Source organism: Mesoplodon bidens (genome assembly GCF_964165515.1).
Source record: "Mesoplodon bidens genome assembly, chromosome: 19".
Lineage (NCBI taxonomy): Eukaryota > Metazoa > Chordata > Mammalia > Artiodactyla > Ziphiidae > Mesoplodon > Mesoplodon bidens.
In genome coordinates, this window is record NC_138179.1 from 20666469 (window position 1) to 20694369 (window position 27901).

General features: G+C 42.2%; 1 protein-coding gene across 1 annotated transcript; it reads left to right on the top strand.

Moving 5' to 3' along the window:
- The first annotated feature begins 6470 nt into the window (after positions 1 to 6470).
- On the top strand, positions 6471 to 27632 carry ZNF594 (zinc finger protein 594). The gene is made up of 3 exons (XM_081218227.1): positions 6471 to 6545; positions 11093 to 11162; positions 18071 to 27632. The coding sequence occupies exon 3, from the start codon at positions 18091 to 18093 to the stop codon at positions 20080 to 20082; it is 1992 nt and encodes a 663-aa protein (XP_081074353.1). The 5' UTR covers positions 6471 to 6545; positions 11093 to 11162; positions 18071 to 18090; the 3' UTR covers positions 20083 to 27632.
- The last annotated feature ends 269 nt before the right edge of the window (positions 27633 to 27901 follow it).

Sequence of the window (27901 nt, forward strand, 5' to 3'; positions counted from 1 at the left end):
ACACTTGTACAATTTGAATATTCTACAATCAAAAAAGCACCCTGAATTGCTTAAAATAAACTCTCACAAAATGACCCATGAACTAACAGCTTTTGAATTATTACTTTTCTAATAATAGATGCCTCAGAATTTTTTTACAAATTGACTGTCAGTGGAATATGGCTTAGGTTTTAAATAAAACTGCAGAAGGTAGTATTTAAGAAAAATGAAATTCCCCTGATGGTAAAAAAAAACAAAAAAGGTTTATTTGCATAACTTGTACATATCTACCTCCCAGGAAGTGCCAAACAAAAATAAATTTTCGATACTTTTAACGTTGACACTCTACAACACTATTCTCAGTGGCCAAGAAAAACTTCTTCCTCTAAATACACTAAAAATAAAATACCCTGAATCTCTCACTGTTGTTTAGAAAAAATATTCAATATTTCATATATCAAATCTCTATTGTATCATTAGCCTAGCTCAATAACAATTCTATAATTCTTTACAGTTTCATATTTGCCTGCAAACAAAAACAACAACTGTATACGGATTTTTTTAAAAGGTCAGCTTTAGCCACTTTGGAGAGCAATTTGGCAATATCTAGCAAAATTGAAATTGTGGACATCCTATATGACCCAGCAACCCTACTTCAGAATACACACCCTGGAACGGTGGCTTTTGAACCTTTTGGTACCAGGTCTCTCTCATACTCTTAAAAATGACTGAGGACACCAAAGAGATTCCATTTATGCAGAAGATACCTATTTATATTTACCTTATTGGAAAGTAAAAGTGAGAAAGACTTAAGATACTTATAAATTCATTTAAAATAACAATTCTTTCATATTAATGTAAATAAAATTTAATTAAAATAATTACATTTTCCCAAACCAAAAAAAAAATTAGTGAGAAGAGTGGCATTGTGTTATGTTTTTTGTGGATCTCTTTAATATCTGGCTTAATAAAAAATATCCAGGGCTTCCCTGGTGGCGCAGTGGTTGAGAGTCCGCCTGCCGATGCAGGGGACACGGGTTCGTGCCCCGGTCTGGGAAGATCCCACATGCCGCGGAGCGGCTAGGCCCGTGAGCCATGGCTGCTGAGCCTGCGCGTCCGGAGCCTGTGCTCTGCAAGGGGAGAGGCCACAACAGTGAGAGGCCCGCCTACCGCAAAAAAAAAAAAAAAAAAAAATCCAGATTCTCATATCTGATTCTTCAGTCAGTGTGTTGCAAATCAACATCATGTATCCTCTGGAAGGCTCCATGGTACATTCATGAGAGAGCAAGCATGAGTAAGGGCAAATAACATCTTAGTATTATTTATAATGATAGTTTTGCTCTCATGGCTCAGACCACACTTTGAGAACCACTGCCCAAGAGAAACTCAAGAACATGTATAAAAATGTCCTTTCTAGTATTGTTTGTTGTAATACGAAAGTGGAACTTACATATCTGTCCATCTGCAGGGGACTACAAGGTCCATGGGGGCTGCATTATTGCTGCTTTGCTCACCCCCATATTCCCGGTGACCCACATGGTGGGTGTTCAGTAAGTATTTGTGTAAGGAGTGAAGGAAGTGACAGAGAAACTGAGGGAGAAAGTGCAAATATTATCTGTGCCCTTCTCAGTGAAAGCGCCGAGTCCTAACCACTGGACTTGCTTTAAAATTTAACTGTACTGTATTTCGTGGACATTTTTCACCGATGTAGACTTTTAGTTCACAGGGTAGGAATAGCCAAAAGCCATATGATTCTTGTAGGAGACTAGGAGGCTTTCTATTGTCTAAAAATAAAAGTGTATTTAAGGTGTTTTAATCTGTTAATAACCACGGGCTGCAAACTACTGCCACCTACTGGTGCATTAAGAAGTCCACACGTTATGGGCAAAATGGTCTTTGCTGTTAAGAAAAAAATAACTGAATATTTTACCCAGATTTTGTTTGGAGGTATTCTGTAATTCAGAGAGAAAATTGAATTATTTACTCAAAGGTCTTTTTAGAAATGAGGCAATTAATGTAGAACTCTTTGTTACCCCTGTAATTTGCATGTACATTGGAGGAATTTCTTAAGATAATTTAGATAAATTTGTTAACATTTCTCAGACCAAACAGCAAAATCAATGGTTAAAACAAATTAATAGATTATTGTCTTCACTTAAAGACATTTTCCTTTCTCTCCTCTTTTCTGCCTTTACTTGGTCTCTGATTTACATAGTGAGAGATTCTTTTAAACTGCATGCAGAAAAAAAACAGCAGTCCATAGTAACTGCCCAATAAACGTTTGCTCATGATAAAGAAAACACAAACATCCACGGCCTTTTTTTCTTTTTAAAATAAATTTATTTATTTATTTTTGGCTGCGTTGGGTCTTCGTCACTGTGCGGGGGCTTTCTCTAGTTGCGGAGAGCGGGGGCTACTCTTCCTTGCGCGCAAGCTACTCTTCCTTGCGCGCAGGCTTCTCATTGTGGTGGCTTCTCTTGTTGCAGAGCACGGGCTCTAGGCGTCCGGGCTTCAGTAGTTGTGGCTCATGGGCTCTAGAGTGCAGACTCAGTAGTTGTGGTGCATGGGCTTAGTTGTTCTGTGGCATGTGGGATCTTCCCGGACCAGGGCTCGAACCCGTGTGCCCTGAATTGGCAGGCAGATTCTTAACCACCGTGCCACCAGGGAAGTCCCATGGCCTTTTTTTCAATACCCGTTTTTTGTTCACTTTTGTATCCTCAATGGCTAGCACATAAGGGATCTCAATAAATATTGTGGAAGGAAGGTGGAGAGGGAAGGAGAGAAGATGAAAGGGAGGAAGGAAGGTTGATTATGCTCAAAAAAAGAGATAGAAGGCTATAATCTTTAGAGTGTCTTCCATCTCTGTGATTCTTGAACGTTAGTAACTATGTCAAAGAAGTCATGGTGAATTACGAAGATTTCAAAGGCAACCAGAAATCATTTCAGTATAGGGATTCAGGGGTCCTTACCCTTCATCACCAACAAAACAGCCCTGCCCTAAAGATGATTACCAGGAAGTCCTAATTCTTCAAATACTCACTATCTAAATCTCCACAGTTATGAATCTGGGTAGGGAAAATTCGTCAGAACAGGAAAATATTCACCCAACTTCCAATTAGTCCCCTTGCAAACATCCCTCCTGACTTAATATCCATGTCTATTCCCACCTATCTAGTTAACATCTTGTCCCTCAGGTGATGTAAACATTGTATAATAAAATTAAAATACTGTACAATGAAAATTTATTACAAAGTAACATTACAAATCTTCCAACAAAAGAAGAAACATTGCACAAAGTACATAAAAGTGATGGGGGAAATGACTTGAATCACAAGCAACACCACTGACAAATGAGAATATGGCAAAGAAAATTGATACAAAGAAGATTACATGATAGTGACAGATGCTTCACATTCTGGTTATCTATAAAATCGCCCCCAAATTCTGGCTTAAAACAACTGGCTTAAAACAACAACAACCTCTCATTCTCTCTCGCAGTTTCTATGGTCAGGAATTCATAAGGGGCTGGGCTGGGCTGGGTAGCTCCCGCTCCAGGTCTTTCATGCAGGTGCAGTGGGATGGTGGCTCCCCCATCTCACACCCAGGTACCCTGCCCTGTTGAACCCCTAATAGGTCTCTGTTACCCTTAGGATAAAGCCAAGAAGCCTACATGTGGTTTTCCAGACACTCTGTGGCCCAGTCTTTCCAAGCTCATCTCATTCTCACCATCCACTCACACTGGCCTCCAGTTTCTCAGACACTGCCACAGGGCCTTACACAGATAGTTCCTTCTGCCTGTAATGCTCTCCCCTGAAGCCTCCCATAGTAGACATCTGCTACTTTGCCTGTCTTAAGAGCTGTCTCATTTTTCTGGTAAAAGCAAAAAGAAACCAAAAAACTGATTTTCTTTCCATCCCCCGATGGGTCTAGCAGTAACAGGGCTCCCTTTCCTTATCCCAACGTGTAATCCAAGCTGATCCATCAAAGTACCTTATCTACTGGATACAGTGATCGATCCAGTGTTGGACATGTGATCCAAGCAGAACCTATCAGAGTCCTTTTTCTGTAATTTCTATAGATGCCCTTCTGCAATCCTGGGCACTGAAACATATCTCCATGTGGGGGGGAAAATCTATGAAGTTAACAGAGAGAAAAGCGAAATCAAGAAATGGAGAAAGAGAAAAGAGTCCTGATGGGGCTTCCCTGGTGGTGCAGTGGTTAAGAGTCTGCCTGCCGATGCGGCGGACACGGGTTCGTGCCCCGGTCCGGGAGGATCCCACATGCCATGGAGCGGCTGGGCCCGTGAGCCATGGCCGCTGAGCCTGCGCGTCCGGAGCCTGTGCTCCGCAACGGGAGCGGTCACAACAGTGAGAGGCCCGCATACTGCAAAAGAAAAAAAAAAAAAGAGTCCTGATGACAGTGCCTAAATCCTTGAATTCTGGCCTTTGTGGGAGCCAGTCAACCCCCTGGACTTTCCTGTCACATATGTTTAAGTAGAGGTGGGTTTCTGTTACTTTCTTGTCCTTCATCTGCCTAACTCTTCAGGGAGAGCCTGATTCCAGACCTTCCTGTGTACGTCAAATTTTCTTTTATAAACACTTAGAGCACTTTGTACTCTCCAGAATAGCACTTACTACAGTTAACATTTTATATTTCTTCATGGAATTGTTTAAATATCTCCTCTTCATGACCTTAAGTTCAATGAGACAGCCTTGGGTTTGCTCAACATTCACTGCATCACCAGCATCTGGCAGAGAGCGAGCACACCATACGTATTTGTAGAGCAAATGAATTACATAATGAATTCACACTGCTGACAGGCGCAGCATGTTAAACCCAGATGAGATCAGACAGTTTTTTGTTCTTTTTAAAAAATGACTAAAAAGCCAAAGCAAACCACCCTCAACGACTTTACATTTCGCAACAAAAATGTAGCTACTGTTCTTCCCTCTCTCCTCCATTTTCATTCTTCTGGCTTAAGCAGATTTTGGTTCGTAAAACAAAACAAAAACACAATTTTGTTCTTTTAAAAGTAATATAAGAAATACAAGAAAACATTCAGGGTTACAATTTTTTTCTGAAAAAAGAAGAATAAATGAAGAGAGGACTACTCCTACCAGATTTTAAAACATATTTAAAAGCTCACAATAATTATAAGTTTATTATCAAAGCAGAGAGAGAGAAACAGATAAGCAGACAGAAAGTACCTCAAATACATAACCAAGTACATGTGTGAATTTAGTTAATGATAAAAACAGCATTTAAAAATCAGTGAGGAGGGGGCTTCCCTGGTGGCGCAGTGGTTGAGAGTCCACCTGCCGATGCAGGGGACATGGGTTCGAGCCCCGGTCTGGGAGGATCCCACATGCCGCAGAGCAGCTGGGCCCGTGAGCTATGGCCGCTGAGCCTGCGCGTCCGGAGCCTGTGCTCCGCAACGGGAGAGGCCGCAACGGTGAGAGGCCTGAGTACCACACACACAAAAAAAAAAATCAGTGAGGAGGGACCTCCTGGTGGCACGGTGGTTAAGAATCCGCCTGCCAATGCAGGGGACACAGGTTCGAGCCCTGGCCCAGGAAGACCCCACATGCCGCGGAGCAACTAAGCCCTTGTGCCACAACTACTGAGCCTGCACTCTAGAGTCTGCGAGCCACAACTACTGAGCCTGTGTGCCTACAGCCCGTGCTCTGCAACAAGAGAAGCCACCTCAATGAGAAGCCAAAGCCACCTCAATGAGAAGCCCGTGCACCGCAAAGAAGAGCAGCTCCTGCTCCCAGGAACTAGAGAAAGCCCACAGCCAGCAACAAAGACACAGTGCAGCCAAAAATAAATAGATAAAATTAAAATAAAAATCAGTGACGAAAAGTAGGGTAATCCATTAAATTGGACTCAGAGAGGTTAGGTAATTTGCTCAGTCACACAGCCCATAAATGGTGGGTCAGCAATTCTGTCTGACTTTCTGAGTGTCTTGATGTTCTCACTTCAGAACTTGCCCTTTTAAACATTTCGCTATCTTTGTTTATCTCTGCACTACCAAGCCTTTGAGAGGGCACTGCAAACAGAAGGCATCAATGAATGAGACCACAAAAGCACGCAGGGAAAAAAAGAAATTAAAAATTAGAACAAAAGCGTGGTTATCTGACAGGGTCCCCCACCCAGACCAACAGGCCAGAGGCCAGCCGTGGGCGAGTCTAGGACCCCCGGAGGACTTGCGTCTCGGTGGTGGCCTCGCATACGTTACTTGGCGCCTGCAGGTGCACCAACCTGCGCGGCGCTGGACCCTCAGGACTCTGCTCGCGCGAGACCGAGAGAACGACGCTGAACCTGCGCAGGGAAGACCCTTCAGCGGGTGGGAGGCGGCTTGGGGGCGCGCCCGCGGATTGGCGGGCACAGCCGGGTCCAGCGTCAGGGCAGGGGACGGCCGCCTGGGGGAGCACGCCGGAAGTGGCCGGCCGCTGAGGGCACGATGTCCAGGGTGGTGGCGCCGCGCCCGAGGGAAGAGCTGGGGCTGAGCGCTGGCGGCCGTGCAGGGGGCCACGGTCGAGCGGGAGGCTAGGGGTGGCCTGGAGGTGAGACCCCGCTGCGATCGCAGAACTGGGGGCCCCAGCTCCTGGGTCCCCTGGGGAAGCGGGGTGGAGAGCAGATCTTCGGAGGTGGGCGCGGACCCCTCATTTCTCCGAACGGGGAGAGGGTGCGGCCTCCGGGACTTAGGCGCCGGGTGCGCGCGGCCAGGCCTTCTATGCCCTTGGCCCTCTCCTGGTTCTCGGCGTACCCCGCCCAACTCCACACACACCACACACCCCTACCCCCACCCCTCCGCGCCGCGTCCCCCTTTTCCAGTCTGTTCCAGTTCCCTCCTGTGAGTACTGCAAACCGCATCTCCCCCAAGCCCAGAATCAAACCCCAGGCATGAATTGACCCTCTTCCTTGCACAATGCCGTGTCAGGCGCGTAGAACGCTCCAGGAGTAACTGACAGACCCTTTGGGAAGACTAGACTGAACCACAGGAATGAACTGTATGGTTCAGACATGTTGTAATACCTGATCTAAAATGTTCGTACTGTTGGGGAGTTCGGAGGAGGGAGGGATTGGGGCTGGTCTCTTCTTTGTAAACATCTGCATATTCTTTCAGGGGTAGCTTCTAAAGTCATTTTCTTTGGGAAGCCTTCCAGGATTGCCACCTCCCTCCCTCCCTCTTTAAGCTTTTCATCTTTTTTTAGCTTGTTTGGCATCTACTTCACAAACACTTACTACATGGTTCCGTGTGTGTCTGTTTATCTAAGTCTTCCAGGCCCCTAGGCAGGGACTCCATCGTGTGTAGCATCAACTAATGCATGCACATGAATCTGAATTAAAAGGATTGAAATAGTTAGAAGGTACTAACTAAGGTGAGCCTGAAACAGTGGGAGGAATTTGTGTAAGTCAGAGGTTGTAAAAGTATGGCCCCTGGGCCAGATGAGACTGTAGACACTTTTTTTTTGGCCGCTCCCTGCAACTTCTGGGGATCTTAGTTCCCTAACCAGGGATTGAACCCCGACACTGCAGTGAAAGTGCAGGGTCCTAACTAACCACTGGACTGCCAGGGAATTCCCTGTAGACACATTTTCCTGACTCATGCTGTTTGTTTTTACTTGAATTAGTGGCCAACATTTTTTTTTTTTTTTTATGGCTGTGTTGGCTCTTCGTTTCTGTGCGAGGGCTTTCTCTAGTTGTGGCAAGTGGGGGCCACTCCTCATCGTGGTGCGTGGGCCTCTCACTATCATGGCCTCTCTTGTTGTGGAGCACAGGCTCCAGACGCGCAGGCTCAGTAATTGTGGCTCACGGGGCTAGTTGCTCCGCGGCATGTGGGATCTTCCCAGACCAGGGCTCGAACCCGTGTCCCCTGCATTGGCAGGCAGATTCTAACCACTGCACCACCAGGGAAGCCCAGTGGCCAACATTTTAAAATCAGAAAATTTCTTTCACGTCCACTCACTCAAAAATCTGTATTTTCAGCATCTCTTGGACAATCAGAAGATGTGGCCAAATAGGGCACACATGTCTGCATGGTGCAATTAGGAGGAACTGAGTAGCAGCTCCCTCCTTTAGACTCAGTACAAAATTTGCAGATCCCCAGTTCCCAGTAATCATTGCCTCCCGGACACTGCAGCAAAGTATTAGTTGTCATTTATCACCTTGTTTGCTTCACCCATTCTGATTAACTGCCTGGCCTCTTGCTGCATTTGATATTGATGTAGATGAAGGAGAGTAGGAAGGACATCACAAGTAGGAGAGTCATGGGCAAAGGGACAGAATGGGAAGAAGCTTAATATATGGGAATTTAGGGAGAATCCGAGAGCATAGGTTTGCTCTTCCGTGAATCATAGAATGGGGCTATTGTTATGGGTTGAATTTGTCCCCCAACAAGGATATGTTGAGGTCTTAGTCCCCAGTGCCTCAGAATGTGACCTTATTGGGAAGTAGGGTTATTGCAGATGTAACTAGGTAAGATGAGGTCATACTGGAGTAGAATGGGCCCCTAATTCAATATGACTGGTGTCCTTATAAGAAGATGGCCAGGTGAAGAGACAGAGACAGCGAGAATGCCACGTGAAGGTGGAGGCAGAGGCTGAAGTACTGCATCTACAAAGCAAGAAACACAAGGAGTGCCAGATGTCACCAGAAGCTAGGAGAGAGGCATGGAACAGTTATCCTTAGGAGCCTGCAGATGGAAGCCACCCAGCCAACACCTTCATTTCAGACATCTAACCTCCAGAACTGTGAGAGAATAAATTCCTGTTGTTTTAAGTCACCCAGTTTGTGGTATTTTGTCATGGCAGCCCTAGGATATATTACAGTTCTGTGAGTCAAAAAGAAGCTATTATTTCCTTTAATGGGTGATAGAAAAGTCATGGTAGATTTTTGATCATTGGTGTCAGCAGTGCTTTAGAAAATTATTTCATCCGACAGTGTTATCAGCATTGCTTGGAGCCCGAAAACGTTTAGAGATTTTACGAGAATCCAAGCATGGGGTGAGAAGGTTCTGGGTTAAGATGGAGTTGGAACAGTTTTCAGAGTTAGTTAGTAGGTACGGATAGAAAGGACAGAGAGAGAGGGGAGTCCAAGACGACTTGCCTCCCAGAGCGGTGCTTCTCAGATTAGCAAACTGAGAATCACCTGGAGCGTGAGCTGGGTAAGCACAGATTGCTGGGCCCCTCCCCAACAGACTGACTCAGTAGGTCTGGGTGGTGCTTGAGAATTTGCATTTCATCAAGCTCCTCCTGAGGCTACCGTGGCTGGTGTGTGGATCACAGTTTAGGTGGCAGTAACCAGAAAATGTAAGACTTATAACTGCAAAGTATATGAAGCAAAAATTGACAGAACTGAAAGGAGAAATAGATAATTCTACAATAGTACAGGCATACCTCAATTTATTGTGTTTTGCTTTATTCTGCTTCATGGATATTGCATTTTTTACAGATTGAAGGTTTGCGGCAAGCCTGCGTTGAGCATGTCTATCAGTGTCATTTTTCCAACACCACTTGCTCACTTCATGTCTGTGTCACATTTTGGCAGTTCTTGCAATATTTCAAGCTATTTCATTATGATTATATTTGTTATGGTGACTGGTGATCTTTGATGTTACAGTTGAAAAAAGATAATGACTAACTAAAGACTCAGATGATGGTTAGAATTTTTTAGCAGTAAAGTTTTTAATTAAAAGCAAAACAAAACTACTGCATTTCTGGCTTAGAAACCCCTAGAGTACAAGCCCCATTAGGGGCTTCTTCACCAGAGCATCCCAGGGTCTAGAACAGTGCCTGGACACTATAGGCTCATGTTAAATATTTGTTCAATGAAAATTGGTCATTTGGGCAGAAATAGATAGTAAGAAGGGGGAATACATTTAGAAGCAAAATGTTGAGTTCATTTTCATGCATTTGATCCTTCTTGACTGTCAGTAAGACATTGGACTGGAGATGCATTGTGAATATAGACTACAATGTAGGTGAGGAAGAGGAGTTTTAAATTTATGATTCATTCTGGACAAAGGTGATCACTGAAGCCAGAGGTGATATGGTCATTGAGATACTGAATATAAAAGGAGAGGACTAGAAGGAAGGAAAAGCTGAAAGGGTAAAGACAATTTAAAAAAGTAGAGTGGGTGGACTATCATGCATATGGAAACCAAGGGAGAAAAGAATTTCAGGGATTAGTCAAGGGAAAGAGGGAAGAGAGTTAACCTACTATTCATTTATTCAATGATTTTTTTAAATAAATAAATTTATTTATTTATTTATTTATTTATTTACTTATGGCTGAGTTGGGTCTTTGTTGCTACGTTCAGGCTTTCTCTAGTTGCGGTGAGCAGGGGCTACTCTCTGTTGTGGTGCGCAGGCTTCTCATTGCAGTGGCTTCTCTTGTTGCGGAGCACGGGCTCTTGGCATGCGGGCTTCAGTAGTTGTGGCTCACGGGCTCTAGAGCGTGGGCTCAGTAGTTGTGGCGCACGGGCTTAGTTGCTCCGCGGCATGTGGGATCTTCCTGGACCAGGACTCGAACCTATGTCCCCTGCGCTGGCAGGCGGATTCTTAACCACTGCGCCACCAGGAAAGCCCCTATTCAACGATTTTTAATTGAGCACCCACTATGGTCCAGGTACTGTTCCAACACTGTACAGAACAAAGACCCCCATCCCTTACACTCTTGGGAAGCTTACACTGTAGAGGTATGTGGCTTTATATACATTGGGGTGGGGTTTTTTTGGGGGGGGTTGTTTTTTGTTGTTGTTGTTATTTTTTGCCGTGCCGCATGCTTGCGGATCTTAGTTCCCCAGCCCAGGCCACGGCAGTGGAAGTGCCGAGTGCTAACCACTGGACCACCAGGGAATTCCCAGGGTGGGTTTTTTAAAATGTGTACAATAACACTTTGGAGTAAGTGGTGTTTCTGCTTTACATTTGCAGAAATGGTAGTTGGGGGAGATTAAAAAGCTGGGATTCTAATTTGGTTCTGCTTGCTTCCAAAGCCCTGTTGTGTTCAGAACTCTAAGCTGCCTCCAAGCTGTAATCGCCAGTGTCACTTTTCTGCTTTAGATACTACTTATATGCTGATGATTCCAAAATCTGTGTGTCCATTCTAGATTTTCCTCCTGGGTTCCTGACCCACTGATTCATTGGCTTCTCAGAAGTTTTCTCCTGGATGCCACACAGGTACGTCAAATATAACGTGTCTGAAGTGGAATTCACCACCTCCTACCCCTCACCGCCACTCCTTCAGTCCCACCACCCAGCATAGGCAGTTGTCCGAGCTAGAAACTTGGGTGCCATCCTTAATGCCTTCTCTTTTCCCTCACACTTTCCATTCAGGACAGCACTGATTCTCCCTGTTTTTGCTTCTTTAATATACTTTAAAATGTCTCCAGTCCCAGTAACTCACTGTCAGTGATGAGGCCCTTACTGTCTCCATCATAGATTCTGCTGTAGTTTCCTAAGCAATATCCCAGCTTTCAGCCTTGCACCCTCTAGTCTGGTCTCCATAAAGCTTTCAGAGCAGTCTTTTAGAAAGATAAATCTAATTATGTCATTCTCCTGCTTTAACCCCTTCCGGGGTTCCCCACTGCCTTCAGGAGAAAGTCCAAGCTTCTTAGCCTGGAATACACGGCCTCCCGTGGTTTGACCGCTGCTTCCCCAGCTTCATCGTTTACTGTCTGTATTCTGGGCTTCAGTCATATGGTGCATCCATGAACACATCGTAGCTTCTCTCACGTCCTGGCCTTTGTACATGCTTCAGCCTCAATCTGAAAAGCCCTTCCTTCTTCTTTTAGTCTAGTTATCTCAAATTGTCTTTCAGGCCTCACCTTAGAAGCTGCTTCCTTCAGGAAGTTTCCTCACCTATCCCACCCCCCTCAGGTTGTGCTCTTCTCATGAGGTCCCACGGCACCCACACTTACCCTTATTGTGCATTTAACACATTTAATTGACACCACACGCTAGTCAAGGGCAGGGACTCTGTCCTCATTATTGTATTCTAACCACCTAGCATGGTGCTTGGCCCATCATAGGTGCTCAGTTAAAGAGCAATAAATACTAGAGAATGGAAGAGACAAAATACAGTAAAGATGAGGAGTCACTGAAAAGAGAGAGTAACGTGAGGTGATTTTTACCACATGGTCTCACATATTTTTAAAGCGAGGGGCAAGATTATCTACTGAGACCAAGGGAATGCAGGAAGTAGTAGAGATTTTAAAAGGAAAGGGAAGCTATGGAGTATCTGCTGCCAACTCCTTAGTGGGTAGTTGCAGAACAGGAACTTCTGTTTCAGGAATTCAAGATGTTGCAGGATGTGGCTGTGAATGAATCGCAAGAGGATGCTGGGCCTCGGGTCCACACTCAGTGGAATCCCTGCATGGCAGAGGTACTAGAGGAAGAGACAGAGCTGGTCTCACCGAGTCGGGGCTCTGTCCTCTAACTTAGACTCTGTACACCCCGAATTCTCTCAGTTTCGGTTGAAAAGCAAGAAACGAGAAAAGGTTTTAAAGAGCTCAGTGGAATTGGAGGATTAAGGATTCCCGATGGCTTTGACTCTTGGAGACAAGATAAGATGCTTCTGCTCTTTGTTGAAGGGCGTCTAGCCTAATCTGTGGAGTTGACAACTCCTTGCCTTTCCCTGAGCTTGGTTCCTGTTAGAAACCAAGAGATGACTAAAAACTCAACTCATCTTCAGATCTTTGGACCTACTCTCCCACCCTCCAAACCTACTCTTCCTTCTCTGACCCCTGTCTTCATAAACAGCACCATATCCCACCCATTGCCTAAGCCAGAAAACTGAAAGTCATTCTTGACTCCTTTCTTCCCCCACTTGCAGTTACCATGTTTCATTGATTCAGGTTCTCCCATACTGGACAGTGCTCACCTTATTCCAGCACTGGCCACACTATCTTCTTGTCCATTTACACATATATCTCCCTTCATTGAACTGTAAGTTCCTTGAGGCCAGGGATGTTCACCTTTGTATTGCCAGTACCTAGTACAGTGTCTGGAATATGGTGGGTGCTTAGTTAATGTAAGTTAGGTGAACACATCAGTGAATGATATGAAATAACAATGCCCTTTTCCCAGAAGCTCTGAGTTCAGCTGGACTGGATTGTAGAGGAGGACTCATCTCTGATCAAGCCTATGTTTCAGATACTGTACCCTTCTCCAGACATCCTCTGAGGCAAAGAGTTCCTTAAATTACTCCCTATTCCTTTCACCTATGGAATTGGATGAAAATGTTGAGCAGAGAATGCCATTCATCTCTGCAGGGAATGCTGTGTGGGACTAAGGACTGGGTACTTTGCCATACCTATGCCTGTGGTAAAGGTTGACCCTAATGATTCTTACAGATAGGAGTCCTTTTGGCACTATTTCTAAACAAATTTTTGTTTCCTCTTTCTTAGCCCCCTTCCTATTCTTCTTGTATCATCTTCACTTTGTTCTAGATCTAAAATGAAATGATAATATGTATCTGTATCGGTCAGGATCCAGTCAGGAGACAAAAACTATACCAGTAGTTTAAACAAGGGACATTTAATATAAAGAATATTTAACCGGTAAAGGTAGCTAACTACTAAAATGATCTAAAGACAACACTAAGGAGTATAGAAATAGGTAACGCAGGAAGCCATCTTACCTCTAGGACTAAGGAGGAGTAAATAAGGAAGGAACCACAAATTTAGAAGAGGGCCCCCCCCCACCCCAAAGCAGGGATTCAGACTTTTTTGGATGGGTTGTGGTTGCCAAAGAAACATAGCCTGCTGGTGTAAAGAAATTTGTCAGAGGGCATGTCTGTCGGTATGGCCTGCCAAATGACAGAGAAATTCACTGAAGGGTGCAGGCAGGCTAGAGGTAATCCATAGAAAAGGCCTGCTGGGTAGTGGAAAAACTCACTGGAGGGTTGGGTAGGCCAGAGCTGGTTGGTCTACCCCATCAAGCCTCCCTTATGTTGATTTGGGGGCCCCACCAAAAGACAAAACAGCTCAAAAGTACCAAGAGAAACCCCTTTCTCTTTGTGTGGCTTACAGTGTTCCTCCAGCACCCTCTATTGACAAAGCCAGCCAACAAAAGGCAACTGTTTCCAGGGTCCAGCTCCAGTATCACAAGTAGGGCAAAGAGGACAATAAGGGCATGTATACTGTGATCCCATTTTTGTATCAGAAAAAAATGTATGCCCAGAAATAAGACTGGGAGAATATACAACAAAATATTGGTTATCTTTAGTTTCTTCTCTGTGCCCTTCTCTACGCTCTTCTCTACTCTTGATTTTTCCTATAATGAGCATGTAGTATTTTTATGATCAAAAATGGAAAAAGTGGGAACTCCCCTGGCAGTCCAGTGGTTGACGCTGCACTTCCAATGCAGGGAGCGCGTGTTGCAGGGGGCACAGTTTCAATCCCTGGTCGGGGAATTAGGATCCTGCATGCCACGAGGTGCAGCCAAAAAAAAAAAAAGTGTTTCTCTGTAATTTTATTTTATTTTTGGCTGCGCTATGTGTGGCATGCAGGATCTTAGTTCCCCGACCAGGGATCAAACCCACACCCACTGCAGTGGAAGCACAGAGTCTTAACCACTGCTCAAAGTCTTAACCACGGGACCAGCAGGGAAGTCTGTTTCTCTGTAATTTTGAAAGTTTATTCCTTTAAAATTATGGGGAAAAACCGATCATGAAACATATTAAGGTTTGGATCTTCTTTTAAAATTATGTATTTCTACTTGAGATGCTATCTGTTGATCCCTGTCATGACAGACAGGCAAATTAGCACAATTTATACTTAACTCCCACTACCTCTCCTCCTCTATTCTACAAAAATAATTTCCAATTGTTTAATGTCAGTTCCATATTTAAATTGATTCAACACTCCTCATCCATTGTTTTACAATGTTCTCTGAGGTCCTGAATGTTTATTTTCACTCATTTCTTCACTGGCTATATCTCATTGCCCAGCAGTTCTTTTCAAAAAGGGCTGCCTGTCATACTCCCTGAGTTTTTACCTACTTGAGAACATTTGCCTGTTTTAATATGAGGGAACAGTTTGCCAGGTAAAAAATGATCAAGTCACACTTTGTGTCTCTTCAGAACTTTACAGGCATTACTGTACTCTGGCATGAGTGTAACATGGAGGAGTATAAACTCAGCCTGAAATTCCCTCTTGCCCATTACTTGCTCCTCTGCCTCAGATCTTCATTTGTTCATTTATTCCTGAAATTTAGTTACTTCACCAGGGTATGCCTTGGTGTGGACTGTTCTGTATCAACTTTCTATGGACTACACTGTATCCTTCCAATAGATTCAAGTCTTTATTTCAGCCACATTTCCTTCTGTTATGTTTGAATGTTTTTTTTTCCTTCTGTTTGTTCTTTTCTCTTCTTTAGGAACACTAATTATATATATATTTGAATATCTTTCTGTAGCAACTTGTTTTCTCTATAATCATATTTATATCCACTGCATTCTGTGTCATCTCTCCAGGCCTCATCATGTCCCTGCAGTGATTATTTTTCTTTTTTTTTGATGAGTTTCCTCTATGTAATGCATTTAGTTTTCCCTTCCACTTTTTTCCTTCAGCTCTGCCAGATTACTTCTCACTTCTTTTTATTCTTTTATAATCTGCAATCTATTTTGAGCTCTTATATGTCTTCTTCTTCTTTTTTTTTTTTTTTTTTTTTTTGCGGTACATGGGCCTCTCACTGTTGTGGCCTCTCCCATTGTGGAGCACAGGCTCAGCGGCCATGGCTCACGGGCCCAGCCGCTCCGTGGCATGAGGGATCTTCCCAGACCGGGGCACGAACCCGTGTCCCCTGCATCGGCAGGCGGACTCTCAACCACTGCGCCACCAGGGAAGCCCTCTTATATGTCTTCTTTGAGTTTTCATTTAAACAGTGGTTTTGTCTATAATTTCTTTGAGATAGTGGAGAGCTCTGCTGGATACGTCCTATTAATTCCTTTGCTGTTCCTCTTGGGTGTATGCTCCTAATCCCTCTGTTACTCATGTTGCTTTCTTTCCTAAAGCAACAACCACCTGTTTTCAAGCACACATCCCACAAAGTTACCTGAATGATTACTACTCAACAGTGCATGAAGCAGGTTCTCTATGAAAGAGGGAAGAAGCAGAGGGAATTGAGCAAGGGCACCTCAAAGCCTTCATACAGATCTGCTGCCACAAACACCTTCTTATCAAATCTACAGGCATTATCTCCCTTCAGCTTTTGGTTTCCAGGAGATCAACATGGCACAGAAAAAGCCCTGTAGATCACTGGACTTTCGTAGCACCGTCTGACAGTCACACTCATCTCCCTTCTTCATCTTGCTCCATGGCTGCCAGTGTTCCTCAGCCAGGTACCAGGTGGAAGACAACCTAAATGATCTGCCGGCACCGTTTCTTCTTTAGCATCTTCCCCTGCCACTCTGATATGTCAGACTAGATCTCTATGGGACAGTCCCTGCTTCTGTCACCCGCCTCCCCACCATGGCTCTAGATCTCTTCACTCTAATTAGAAGATCACTGACCATGCCTTTCAGGATATGAGACTTAGGGAAACATCTGTATATGACCCTTTTTTTGAAGATGGAGTTTACCTCATTTGTCATTCTTTTAACTGTTTTCAGTGGGTTTTGAGAAATGCCTTTTCCATCTTTTAAACTGTTTCTAAATTTTGAACACTATATATCAAACAAACCCCCAAAAAAATCACTTTAAGGGAAAATTATGACAAAGCCAATTCTTTCCAGTATTTTATTTGAATGTTAAATAAATAAAGTCCAGCCTAGATATGGAGGTTTGTGCTAGGGACACATTAGTTAATGATAATTCTTGGGCATAAAGGGTAATGATTAATGATAATAGTAGTAATAGTAACAGCAGCTGACACTTACATAGTGCTTTCTATATGCCAAGCATGGTTCTAAATGTTTTACATATATTTAATTCTCATAACAACTCTATGAGGTAAATACTATTATTATCTCCATTTTAGAGATGAGGAAACAGGCACAGAGAGTTGCAGCAACTTGCCTAACGTCACACAGTCAGTAAGTGATGGAGATAGGATTTAAAACCAGGCATTTTGCCCGACAGTCAGTTAAGAATCCACACTCTTAATCTCTATGCTGTGTTGCCTCTTATTCATTGCAAAAAGATTACTGACTAGAGCATTCCAGTCCCCTGGGCCAAGGTGAAATGGCTCTCTAAAGGAGCTCAGAAATGTGTTTTTGTGACTGGGCAAGGTCAGGGATTTGATGGTATGAACACTCAAAAGCAATAAACTCATCTGTCTTCCAGTTGCAGGAGGATACAAAATTGCCATACAAAGGAGGCAGTTCCACCAGAATACCAGAATTCCAGAAAGAAAAATGCCAGGTCTGAGAAAGGGAGAATTGATTTCTATTAAAATGGCAGCCAAGCATTTTTATTCTGAGGCATAGTTTCATATTTAACTGTCATGATATATTGGGAGGAATGGTTAGTGGATCAATTATTAATTTATCATATCTCAACTCCAAATCTACCCTTCTTTGCTTTGTTTAAGTTACTGGATCTGGACGATTTCTCCTTTGCCATCTGGTACAAGATTTAGGTTTTGTCAATAGAGGATGCTGGAGGGAAATGCAAGGCCATAGGAAAAGGAAGGAACTTCTTTTCCTGGTGCTGGTGTGCTATTTTATTTTATTTATTGGTGTGGCTGCCAGCAGATCAACTTGTGGGAGGCCTGGTGGCAATCACCCTAGTGAGTTGCTTCCTGTGAACCCATTCTGGCCTGGCCTCAGGGCCCAGCAGGTTCCTACCCCATCAAACAGGCCACTTCCAGCTCCAGACTGCCCACCTCCAGTGAATTCTTCCACCACCCTGCAGGCCACCCCCACACACCAGCTCCAGCCTGCACCCTGGCAAGTTTCTTCTCCACCAATAGGGTGTGTGTTCCTGTGGTAGCCACAATCCCTCTGAAAAACATCTGAATCTCAGCTCCAGCAGGGAAGAGTCTTCTTCCAAGTACCTTGTTCCTCCCCCTGAGACTTCCCAGTGTAGGAAAGAGGTGAAAATTTGTATTTTAGGAATTATAGAATGTTCTACTTATTATTTCAGATTCTGAGACCAAAAATAGGATGAAAGATTGGAAGACAAAGATGGAAATTTCTGAAGAAAAAGATTCAGCAAGGGCTGTATCAGAAAGACTCCAAAGACAGATCTCCCAGGAATGTGGGTTAGTTGAAACTGGTGATCCTGAGGACAGGTTATTGAGGTACTGGGTAAGCCCCTTAGAGGATGCAGTGGGACATCCCTCTTCCCAAGAGAGAGGTATCAGGGAAGTGAATCTGATCCCCAAGAAAGCCATTGCAGGAGAGAGAGTCCATGGATGTAAGGAAAGAGAAAAAATACTTTCTGCAGGAGAAAGATCCCACAGATATGAAGTCTGTGGCCAGAGCTTCAAACGGAAGTCAGAAGTAACTGAACATCAGAAAACTGGTAATATAAAGAAAACCTATGAATGTAAGGAATGTGGAAAAACTTTCAATCGGAGCTCAAACCTGATTGTACATCAGAGAATTCATACAGGAAAGAAACCATATGTATGTAGTGAATGTGGAAAAGACTTTAATCAAAGTTCAAATCTTATTATACATCAGAGAATTCATACAGGAAAGAAACCTTATATATGTCATGAATGTGGAAAAGACTTCAATCAGAGCTCTAACCTGGTCCGACATAAGAGAATACATAACGATGAGAATCCCTATGAATGTAAAGAGTGTGGAAAGGCCTTCAAGGGAAGCTCAAACCTTGTCCTGCACCAGAGAATTCACAGTGGAGGGAAGCCATATGTATGTAATGAGTGTGGGAAGGCCTTCAATCAAAGCTCAGATCTTATTATCCATCACAGAATTCACACTGGAGAGAAACCCTATGAGTGTTATGAATGTGGACAAACCTTCAGTCAGAGTTCACACCTTGTCACACATCAGAGAATTCATACTGGAGAGAAACCCTTCAAGTGCAACACCTGTGAAAAGGCCTTCAGGCAGCGTTCACGCCTCACAGAACACCAGAGACTCCACAGTGGGGAGAGACCCCATGAATGTCACAAATGTGGGAAATCCTTCAGTGGGCGCACAGCCTTTCTTAAACATCAGAGACTACATACTGTAAAGGAACTTGAATGTGAAAAAGCCTGCACTTCTGACTTAGCTCTTATCCAACAACAGAGAATTCACAGGGAGGAAAAACCTTATGAATGTACTGAGTGTGGAAAAACTTTCCGGGGAAGTTCAGATCTAATTCGGCATTGGATAACTCACACTGGAGAGAAACCCTATGAATGTAATGAATGTGGGAAAGCCTTTAGCCAGAGGTCGCACCTTGTTACACATCAGAAAATTCACACTGGAGAGAAACCCTATCAGTGCAATGAATGTGGGAAAGCCTTCCGGCAGCGTTCACTCCTTGTCCAGCATCACAGAATCCACAGTGGTGAGAAACCCTATGAATGTAAGGAATGCGGAAAAGCCTTCATCTGGCGCACGGCTTTTCTCAAACATCAGAGACTTCATACTGGAGAGAAACTTGTGGAAGGTGAGAAAACATTCAGCAAGGAAGAGTTGCTTAGAGAAGAGCAGAGAATTCGCCAAGAAGTGAACGCTTATCAGTGCAATCAGTGTGGTAGAACTTTCCGAGGCAGCTCAGACCTCATCCGACATCAGGTAACTCATTCAGGAGAGAAACCCTATGAATGTAAAGAATGTGGGAAAACTTTCAATCAGAGCTCAGACCTTATGAGACATCACAGAATTCATAATGGAGAAAAACCTTATATGTGCAATAAATGTGGTAAATCTTTCAGGGGCAGCTCAGATCTCATTAAACACCACCGTGTTCATACTGGAGAGAAACCCTATGAATGCCCTGAATGTGGGAAGGCCTTCAGTCAGAACTCACACCTTGTTAGTCACCAGAGAATTCACACTGGAGAGAAACCCTTTGAATGTAGCAACTGTAGGAAGGCCTTCAGTGGGCGCACAGCATTTCTTAAACATCAGAAACTTCATACTGGAAAGGAACTTGGGGAACACAAGAGAGTCCATAAACAGGACTTATTCTAGTAGGTAACAGAGACCTAATGAACGTAGGAAAAGCCTGATCGAGACCACATCATATTGCACAATAGAAGGTTTTTATTGCTGAAAACTCTTTGAAGGTAGGAAAACATTAGAAAAGCCCTACTGGATGGAAAACATATAAGTGTAATGTGGGAAAGCTCTTGGACATAATCGCCTTTTTTCTGCCTCAGAGTTGACACTGGAGTATGGTCCCCAGGATAAAATTAATTGAGAATGTTTTAGGGGACTTCCATTGTTAATAAAATCATTAGAAATCACTTTGTCAACAACCCCCAAACTAAATTCTTCATGGAAGGAGCCATTTCAATCTCGACTACGTAGTCCAGTGACAAGTAAAATCTGTTTTAGGTACTTTAGAGTGATTAAATCTTTGGGATGAGTTCTTCCCATTAGATATATATTTTATACATATTCCCCTTTTACCTCCTTATAAAAATATGCTTATGCATATGTGATAATACTAATTAGAATGATCCATTAATTCAGGGGTCCCCAACCTCCGGGCCGCAGACGGGTACTGGGCTGAGGCCTGTAAGGAACCAGACCACACAGCAGGAGGTGAGCATCGGGCGAGCGATCGAAGCTTCATGTGCTAATCCCCATCGCTCGCATTACCTCCTGAACCATCCTCCTCCCCCTCCACCCCTGATCCGTGGAAAAATTGTTTTCCACAAAACTGGTCCCTGGTGCCAAGAAGGTTGGGGACCACCACATTAATTGAGAGGAAACAAAAAATAATAGAAATGACTTGACAACAGGAGAGCTGAAGGCCAGGACACAAGAGCCAAGTGAGGTATTCCCCAGAGAAAGAATGGTGATGATTAGGAGTACCAGGAAATGAAAGAGCAAAGAAAGGACAGTGGGTGTTGGGAATAGGAATAGACTGAGCACCAGAGAAGAGCATTCAGGTGACCTGAGTTGCTGGGAATTAGAAGAAAGCAACAACTGTGAAAGGTCAGATGATTAGAGGAGAGTAGTTTTATCTTGAACCAGGGCTTTGTAATTATTTGAGAACCGGAGAGTCTAAGTAGAACTCTGAAAGAGATCAGTGGGGGGTGCCTTCAAGATGGCAGAGAAGTAAGATGTGGAGATCACCTTCCTCCCCACAAATACATCAAAACTACATCTACATGTGGAACAACTCCTACAGAACACCTACTGAATGCTGGCAGAAGACCTCAGACTTCCCAAAAGACGCCCTCAGGTGACCTGCACACAGAGGTGGGGCCAAATCCAAAGCTGAACCTCAGGAGCTTTGCGAACAAAGAAGAGAAAGGGAACTCCCTCCCAGCAGCCTCAGGAGCAGCGGATTAAATCTCCACAATCAAATTGATGTACCCTGCATCTCTGGAATACCTGAATAGACAACAAATCATCCCAAAATTGAGGTGGTAGACTTTGGGAGCAACTGTAGACTTGGGGTTTGCTTTCTGCATCTAATTTGTTTCTGGTTTTATGTTAATCTTAGTTTAGTATTTAGAGCTTATTATAATTGGTAGATTTGTTTATTGATTTGGTTGCCCTCTTCCTTTTTTATTTTATATATATATATATATTTTTTTTTCCTTTTCTCTTTTTGTGAGTGTGTATATGTATGCTTCTTTGTGTGATTTTGTCTGTATAGCTTTGCTTTTGCCATTTGTCCTAGGGTCTTAGGGTTCTGACTGTCCATTTTTTTTATTTGTTTTGTTTTGTTGTATAGTTTTTAGCACTTTTATCATTGGTGGATTTGTTTTTTTGGTTTGGTTGCTCTCTTCTTTCCTTCTCTTTTTTTTATTACTTTAAAATTTTTTTTATTTTTAATAATTTTTTCTATTTTAATAACTTTATTTTATCCTTCCTCCCTCCCTCCCTTCCTTCTTTCCTTTCTTTCTTTTTCTCCCTTTTCTTCTGAGCTGTGTGGCTGACAGGGTATTGGTGCTCTGGCCAGGTGTCAGGCTTGAGCCTCTGAGGTGGGAGAGCCAAGTTCAGGACACTGGTCCACCAGAGACCTCCAGCCCCCACGTAATAGCAAACGACGAAAGCTCTCCCAGAGATCTCCATCTCAACACTAAGACCCAGCTCCACTCAACGACCAGCAAGCTACAGTGCTGGACACCCTATGCCAAACAACTAGCAAGACAGGAACACAGCCCCACCCATTAGCAGAGAGGCTGCCTAAAATCATAATAAGTTCACAACACCCCAAAACACATGACCAGACGTGGTCCTGCCCACCAGAAAGACAAGATCCAGCCTCATCCACCAGAACACAGGCACCAGTCCCCTCCACCAGGAAGACTACACAACCCACTGAACCAACCTTACCCACTGGGAGCAGAAATCAAAAACAATGGGAACTACGAACCTGCAGCCTGCGAAATGGAGACCCCAAGCACAGTAAGTTAAGCAAAATGAGAAGAGAGAGAAATACACAGTAGATGAAGGAGCAAGGTAAAAACCCACCAGACCAAACAAATGAAGAGGAAATAGGCAGTCTACCTGAAAAAGAATTCAGAGTAATAGTAAAGATGATCCAAAATCTTGGAAGTAGAATGGAGAAAATACAAGAAATGTTTAACAAGGACCCAGAAGAACTAAAGAGCAAACAAACAATGATGAACAACACAATAAATGAAATTTAAAATTCTCTAGAAGGAATCAATAGGAGAATAACTGAGGCAGAAGAACGGATAAGTGATGTGGAAGATAAACTAGTGGAAATAATGAACGCAGAGCAGAATAAAGAAAAAAGAATGAAAAGAAATGAGGACGATCTCAAAAACCTCTGGGACAACATAAAACTCACCAACATTTGATTTAGAGACGTCCCAGAAGAAGAAGAGAAAAAAAAAGGGGACTAAGAAAATATTTGAAGCGATTATAGTTGAGAACTTCCCTATTATGGGTAAGGAAATAGTCAATCAAGTCCAGGAAGCACAGAGAGTCCCATACAGGATAAATCCAAGGAGAAACACGCCAAGACACATATTAATCAAACTATCAAAAATTAAATACAAAGAAAAAATATTAAAAGCAACAAGGGAAAAGCAACAATTAACATACAAAGGAATCCCCATAAGGTTAACAGCTGATCTTTCAGCAGAAACTCTGCAAGCCAGAAGGGAGTGGCAGGACATATTTAAAGTGATGAAAGGGAAAAACCTACAACCAACAAGATTACTCTACCCAGCAGGGATTTCATTCAGATTCGATGGAGAAATTAAAACCTTTACAGACAAGCAAAAGCTAAGAGAATTCAGCACCACCAAACCAGCTTTACAACAAATGCTAAAGGAACTTCTCTAGGCAGGAAACACAAGAGAAGGAAAAGACCTACAATAACAAACCCAAAACAATGAAGAAAATGGTAATAGGAACATACATATCGATAACTACCTTAAATGTAAATGGATTAAATGCTCCAACCAAAGACATAGACTGGCTGAATGGATACAAAAACAAGACCCATATATATGCTGTCTACAAGAGAACCACTTCAGACCTAGGGACACATACAGACTGAAAGTGAGGGGATGGAAAAAGATATTCCATGCAAATGGAAATCAAAAGAAGGCTGGAGTAGCAATTCTCGTATCAGACAAAACAGACTTTAAAATAAAGAGTATTACTAGAGACAAAGAAGGACACTACATAATGATCAAGGGAATCCAAGAAGAAGATATAACAATTGTAAATATTTATGCACCCAACATAGGAGCACCTCAATACATAAGGCAAATGCTAACAGCTATAAAAGGGGAAATTGACAGTAACACAATCATAGTAGGGGACTTTAACACCCCACTTTCACCAAGGACAAATCATCCAAAATGAAAATAAATAAGGAAACACAAGCTTTAAATGATACATTAAACAAGATGGACTTAATTGATATTTATAGGACATTCTATCCAAAAACAGCAGATTATACTTTCTTCTCAAGTGTGCAAGGAACATTCTCCTGGATAGATCATATTTTGGATCACAAATCAAGCCTTGGTAAATTTAAGAAAATTGAAATCAGGTATCTTTCTGACCACAATGCTATGAGACTAGATATCAATTACAGGAAAAAGTGTTAAACATACAAGCACATGGAGGCTAAAAAATATACTACTAAATAACCAAGAGATCACTGAAGAAATCAAAGAGGAAATCAAAACTACCCAGAAACAAATGACAAAGAAAACACGACGACCCAAAACCTATGGGATGCAGCAAAAGCAGTTCTAAGAGGGAAGTTTATAGCTATACAGTCCTACCTCAAGAAACAAGAAACATCTCAAATAAACAACCTAACCTTACACCTAAAGGAACTAGAGAAAGAAGAACAAAAAACCCCCAAAGTTAGCAGAAGGAAAGAAATCATAAAGATCAGATCAGAAATAAATGAAATGAAGGAAACGATAGCAAAGATCAACAAAACTAAAAGCTGGTTCTTTGAGAAGATAAACAAAATTGATAAACCATTAGCCAGACTCATCAGGAAAAAAAGGGAGAAGACTCAAATCAATAGAATTAGAAATGAAAAAAGAGAAGTAACAACTGACACTGCAGAAATACAAAGGATCATGAGAGATTACTACAAGCAACTCTATGCCAATAAAATGGACAACCTGGAAGAAATGCACAAATTCTTATAAAGGCACACCCTTCTGAGACTGAACCAGGAAGAAATAGAAAATATAAACAGATCAATCTCAAGCACTGAAATTGAAACTGTGATTAAAAATCTTCTGACAAACAAAAGCCCAGGACCACATGGCTTCACAGGCGAATTCTATCAAACATTTAGAGAAGAGCTAACACCTATACTTCTCAAACTCTTCCAAAATATATCAGAGAGAGGAACACTCCCAAACTCATTCTATGAGGCCACCATCACCCTGATACCAAAACCAGACAAAGATGCCACAAAAAAAAAAAAACTACAGGCCAATATCACTGATGAACATAGATGCAAAAATCCTCAACAAAATACTAGCAAAAAGAATCCAACAGCACATTAAAAGGATCATACACCATGATCAAGTGGGGTTTATCCCAGGAATGCAAGAATTCTTCAATATATGCAAATCAATGTGTTAAACCATATTAACAAATTGAAGGAGAAAAACTATGTGATCATCTCAACAGATGCAGAAAAGGCTTTTGACGAAGTTCAACACCCATTTATGGTAAAAAAAAAAACTCTCCAGAAAGTAGGCATAGAGGGAACTTACCTCAACATAATAAAGGCCATATATGACAAACCCACAGTCAACATCATTCTCAATGGTGAAAAACTGAAACCATTTCCACTAAGATCAGGAACAAGATAAGGTTGCCCACTCTCACCACTATTATTCAACGTAGTTTTGGAAGTTTTAGCCACAGCAATCAGAGAAGAAAAAGAAATAAAAGGAATCCAAATCGGAAAAGAAGAAGTAAAACTGTCACTGTTTGCAGGTGACATGATACTATACACAGAGAATCTTAAAGATGCTACCAGAAAACTACTAGAGGTAATCAATGAATTTGGTAAAGTAGCAGGATACAAAATTAATGCACAGAAATCTCTTGCATTCCTATACACTAATGATGAAAAATCTGAAAGAGAAATTAAGGAAACACTCCCATTTACCACTGCAACAAAAAGAATAAAATATGTAGGAATAAACCTACCTAAGGAGACAAAAGACCTGTATGCAGAAAACCATAAGACACTGTTGAAAGAAATTAAAGATGATACAAACAGATGGAGAGATATACCATGTTCTTGGATTGGAAGAATCAACATTGTGAAAATGACTATACTACCCAAAGCAATCTACAGATTCAGTGCAATCCCTATCAAACTACCAATGGCATTTTTCACAGAACTAGAACAAAAATTTCACAATTTATATGGAAACAAAAAAGACCCTGACTAGCCAAAGCAATCTTGAGAAACTAAAACAGAGCTGGAAGAATCAGGCTCCCTGACTTCAGACTATACTACAAATCAAGACAGTATGGTACTGGCACAAAAACAGAAATATATATCAATGGAACAGGATGGAAAGCCCAGAGATAAACCCACCACATATGGTCACCTTATCTTTGGTAAAGGAGGCAAGAATATACAATGGAGAAGAGATAGCCTCTTCAATAAGTGGTGATGGGAAAACTGGACAGCTACATGTAAAAGAATGAAATTAGAACACCCCCTAACACCATACACAAAAATAAACTCAAAATGGATTAAAGACCTAAATGTAAGGTCAGACACTAAAACTCTTAGAGGGAAACATAGGCAGAACACTCCATGACATAAATCACAGCAAGATCCTTTTTGACCCATCTCCTAGAGAAATGGAACTAAAAACAAAAATAAACAAATGGGACCTAATGAAACTTAAAAGCTTTTGCACAGCAAAGGAAACTATAAACAAGAGGAAAAGACAACCCTCAGAATGGGAGAAAATATTTGCAAGCAAAGCAACTGACAAAGGATTAATCTCCAAAATATACAAGCAGCTCATGCAGCTCAATATCAAAAAAAAAAAAAACAACCCAATCCAAAAATGGGCAGAAGACCTAAATAGACATTTCTCCAAAGAAGATATACAGATTGCCAACAAACACATGAAAGGATGCTCAACATCTTTAATCATTAGAGAAATGCAAATCAAAACTATAATGAGATATCTCACACCAGTCAGAATGGCCATCATCAAAAAATCTACAAACAATAAATGCTGGAGAGGGTGTGGAGAAAAGGGAACCCTCTTGCACTGTTGGTGGGAATGTAAATTGATACAGCCACTATGGAGAACAGTATGGAGGTTCCTTAAAAAAACTAAAAATAGAACTACCATATGACCCAGTAATCCCACTACTGGGCATATACCCTGAGAAAACCATAATTCAAAAATAGTCACATACCACAATGTTCATTGCAGTTCTATTTACAATCACCAGGACATGGAAGCAACCTAAGTGTCCATCAACAGATGAATGGATAAAGAAGATGTGGCACATATATACGATGGAATATTACTCAGCCATAAAAAGAAATGAAATTGAGTTACTTGTAGTGAGGTGGATAGACCTAGAGACTGTCATACAGAGTGAAGTAAGTCAGAGAAAAACAAATACCGTATGCTAACACATATATATGGAATCTAAAAAAAAAAAGAGTTCTGAAGAACCTAGGGGCAGAACAGGAATAAAGACGCATAGAGAATGGACTTGAGGACACGGGGAGGGTAAAGTGTAAGCTGGGATGAAGTGAGAGAGTGGCATGGACATATATACACTACCAAATGTAAAATAGATAGCTAGTGGGAAGCAGCCACATAGCACAGGGAGATAAGCTTGGTGCTTTGTGACCACCTAGAGGGGTGGGGTAGGGAGGGTGGGAGGGAGACGCAAGAGGGAGGAGATATGGGGATATATCTATATTTATAGCTGATTCACTTTGTTATAAAGCAGAAACACACCATTGTAAAGCAATTATACTCCAATAAAGATGTTAAAAAAATATTTATCAAGGACTAAAAAAAATAAAAATAAATTTAAAATAAATAGCTTGTGAAAATGTAAAAAGAAAGAGATCAGTCACCTTTAATCTGATAAGTGATATTGGTAATTAGGCCCTGCATTTATATCTGTGCATTGCATATCTGTGCAATCAAACTCAATCGTCAAATATTTCTTGTACCCTGAGCTACTGGTAGATTGTATATGAACTTGCACAAATCAGCAGATAAGAAAGTTACTGAATGGGACAGTGTGAAGCAAGAATTTCAACCTCATATCTTTCCTCAGTGGGAGTGGCTTGTGAGATGCATAGAGG

What these genes read in the sequence shown, in the direction of transcription:
- ZNF594 (XM_081218227.1), top strand. Translation starts at nt 18,091, where the DNA reads ATGAAAGATTGGAAGACAAAGATGGAAATTTCTGAAGAAAAAGATTCA.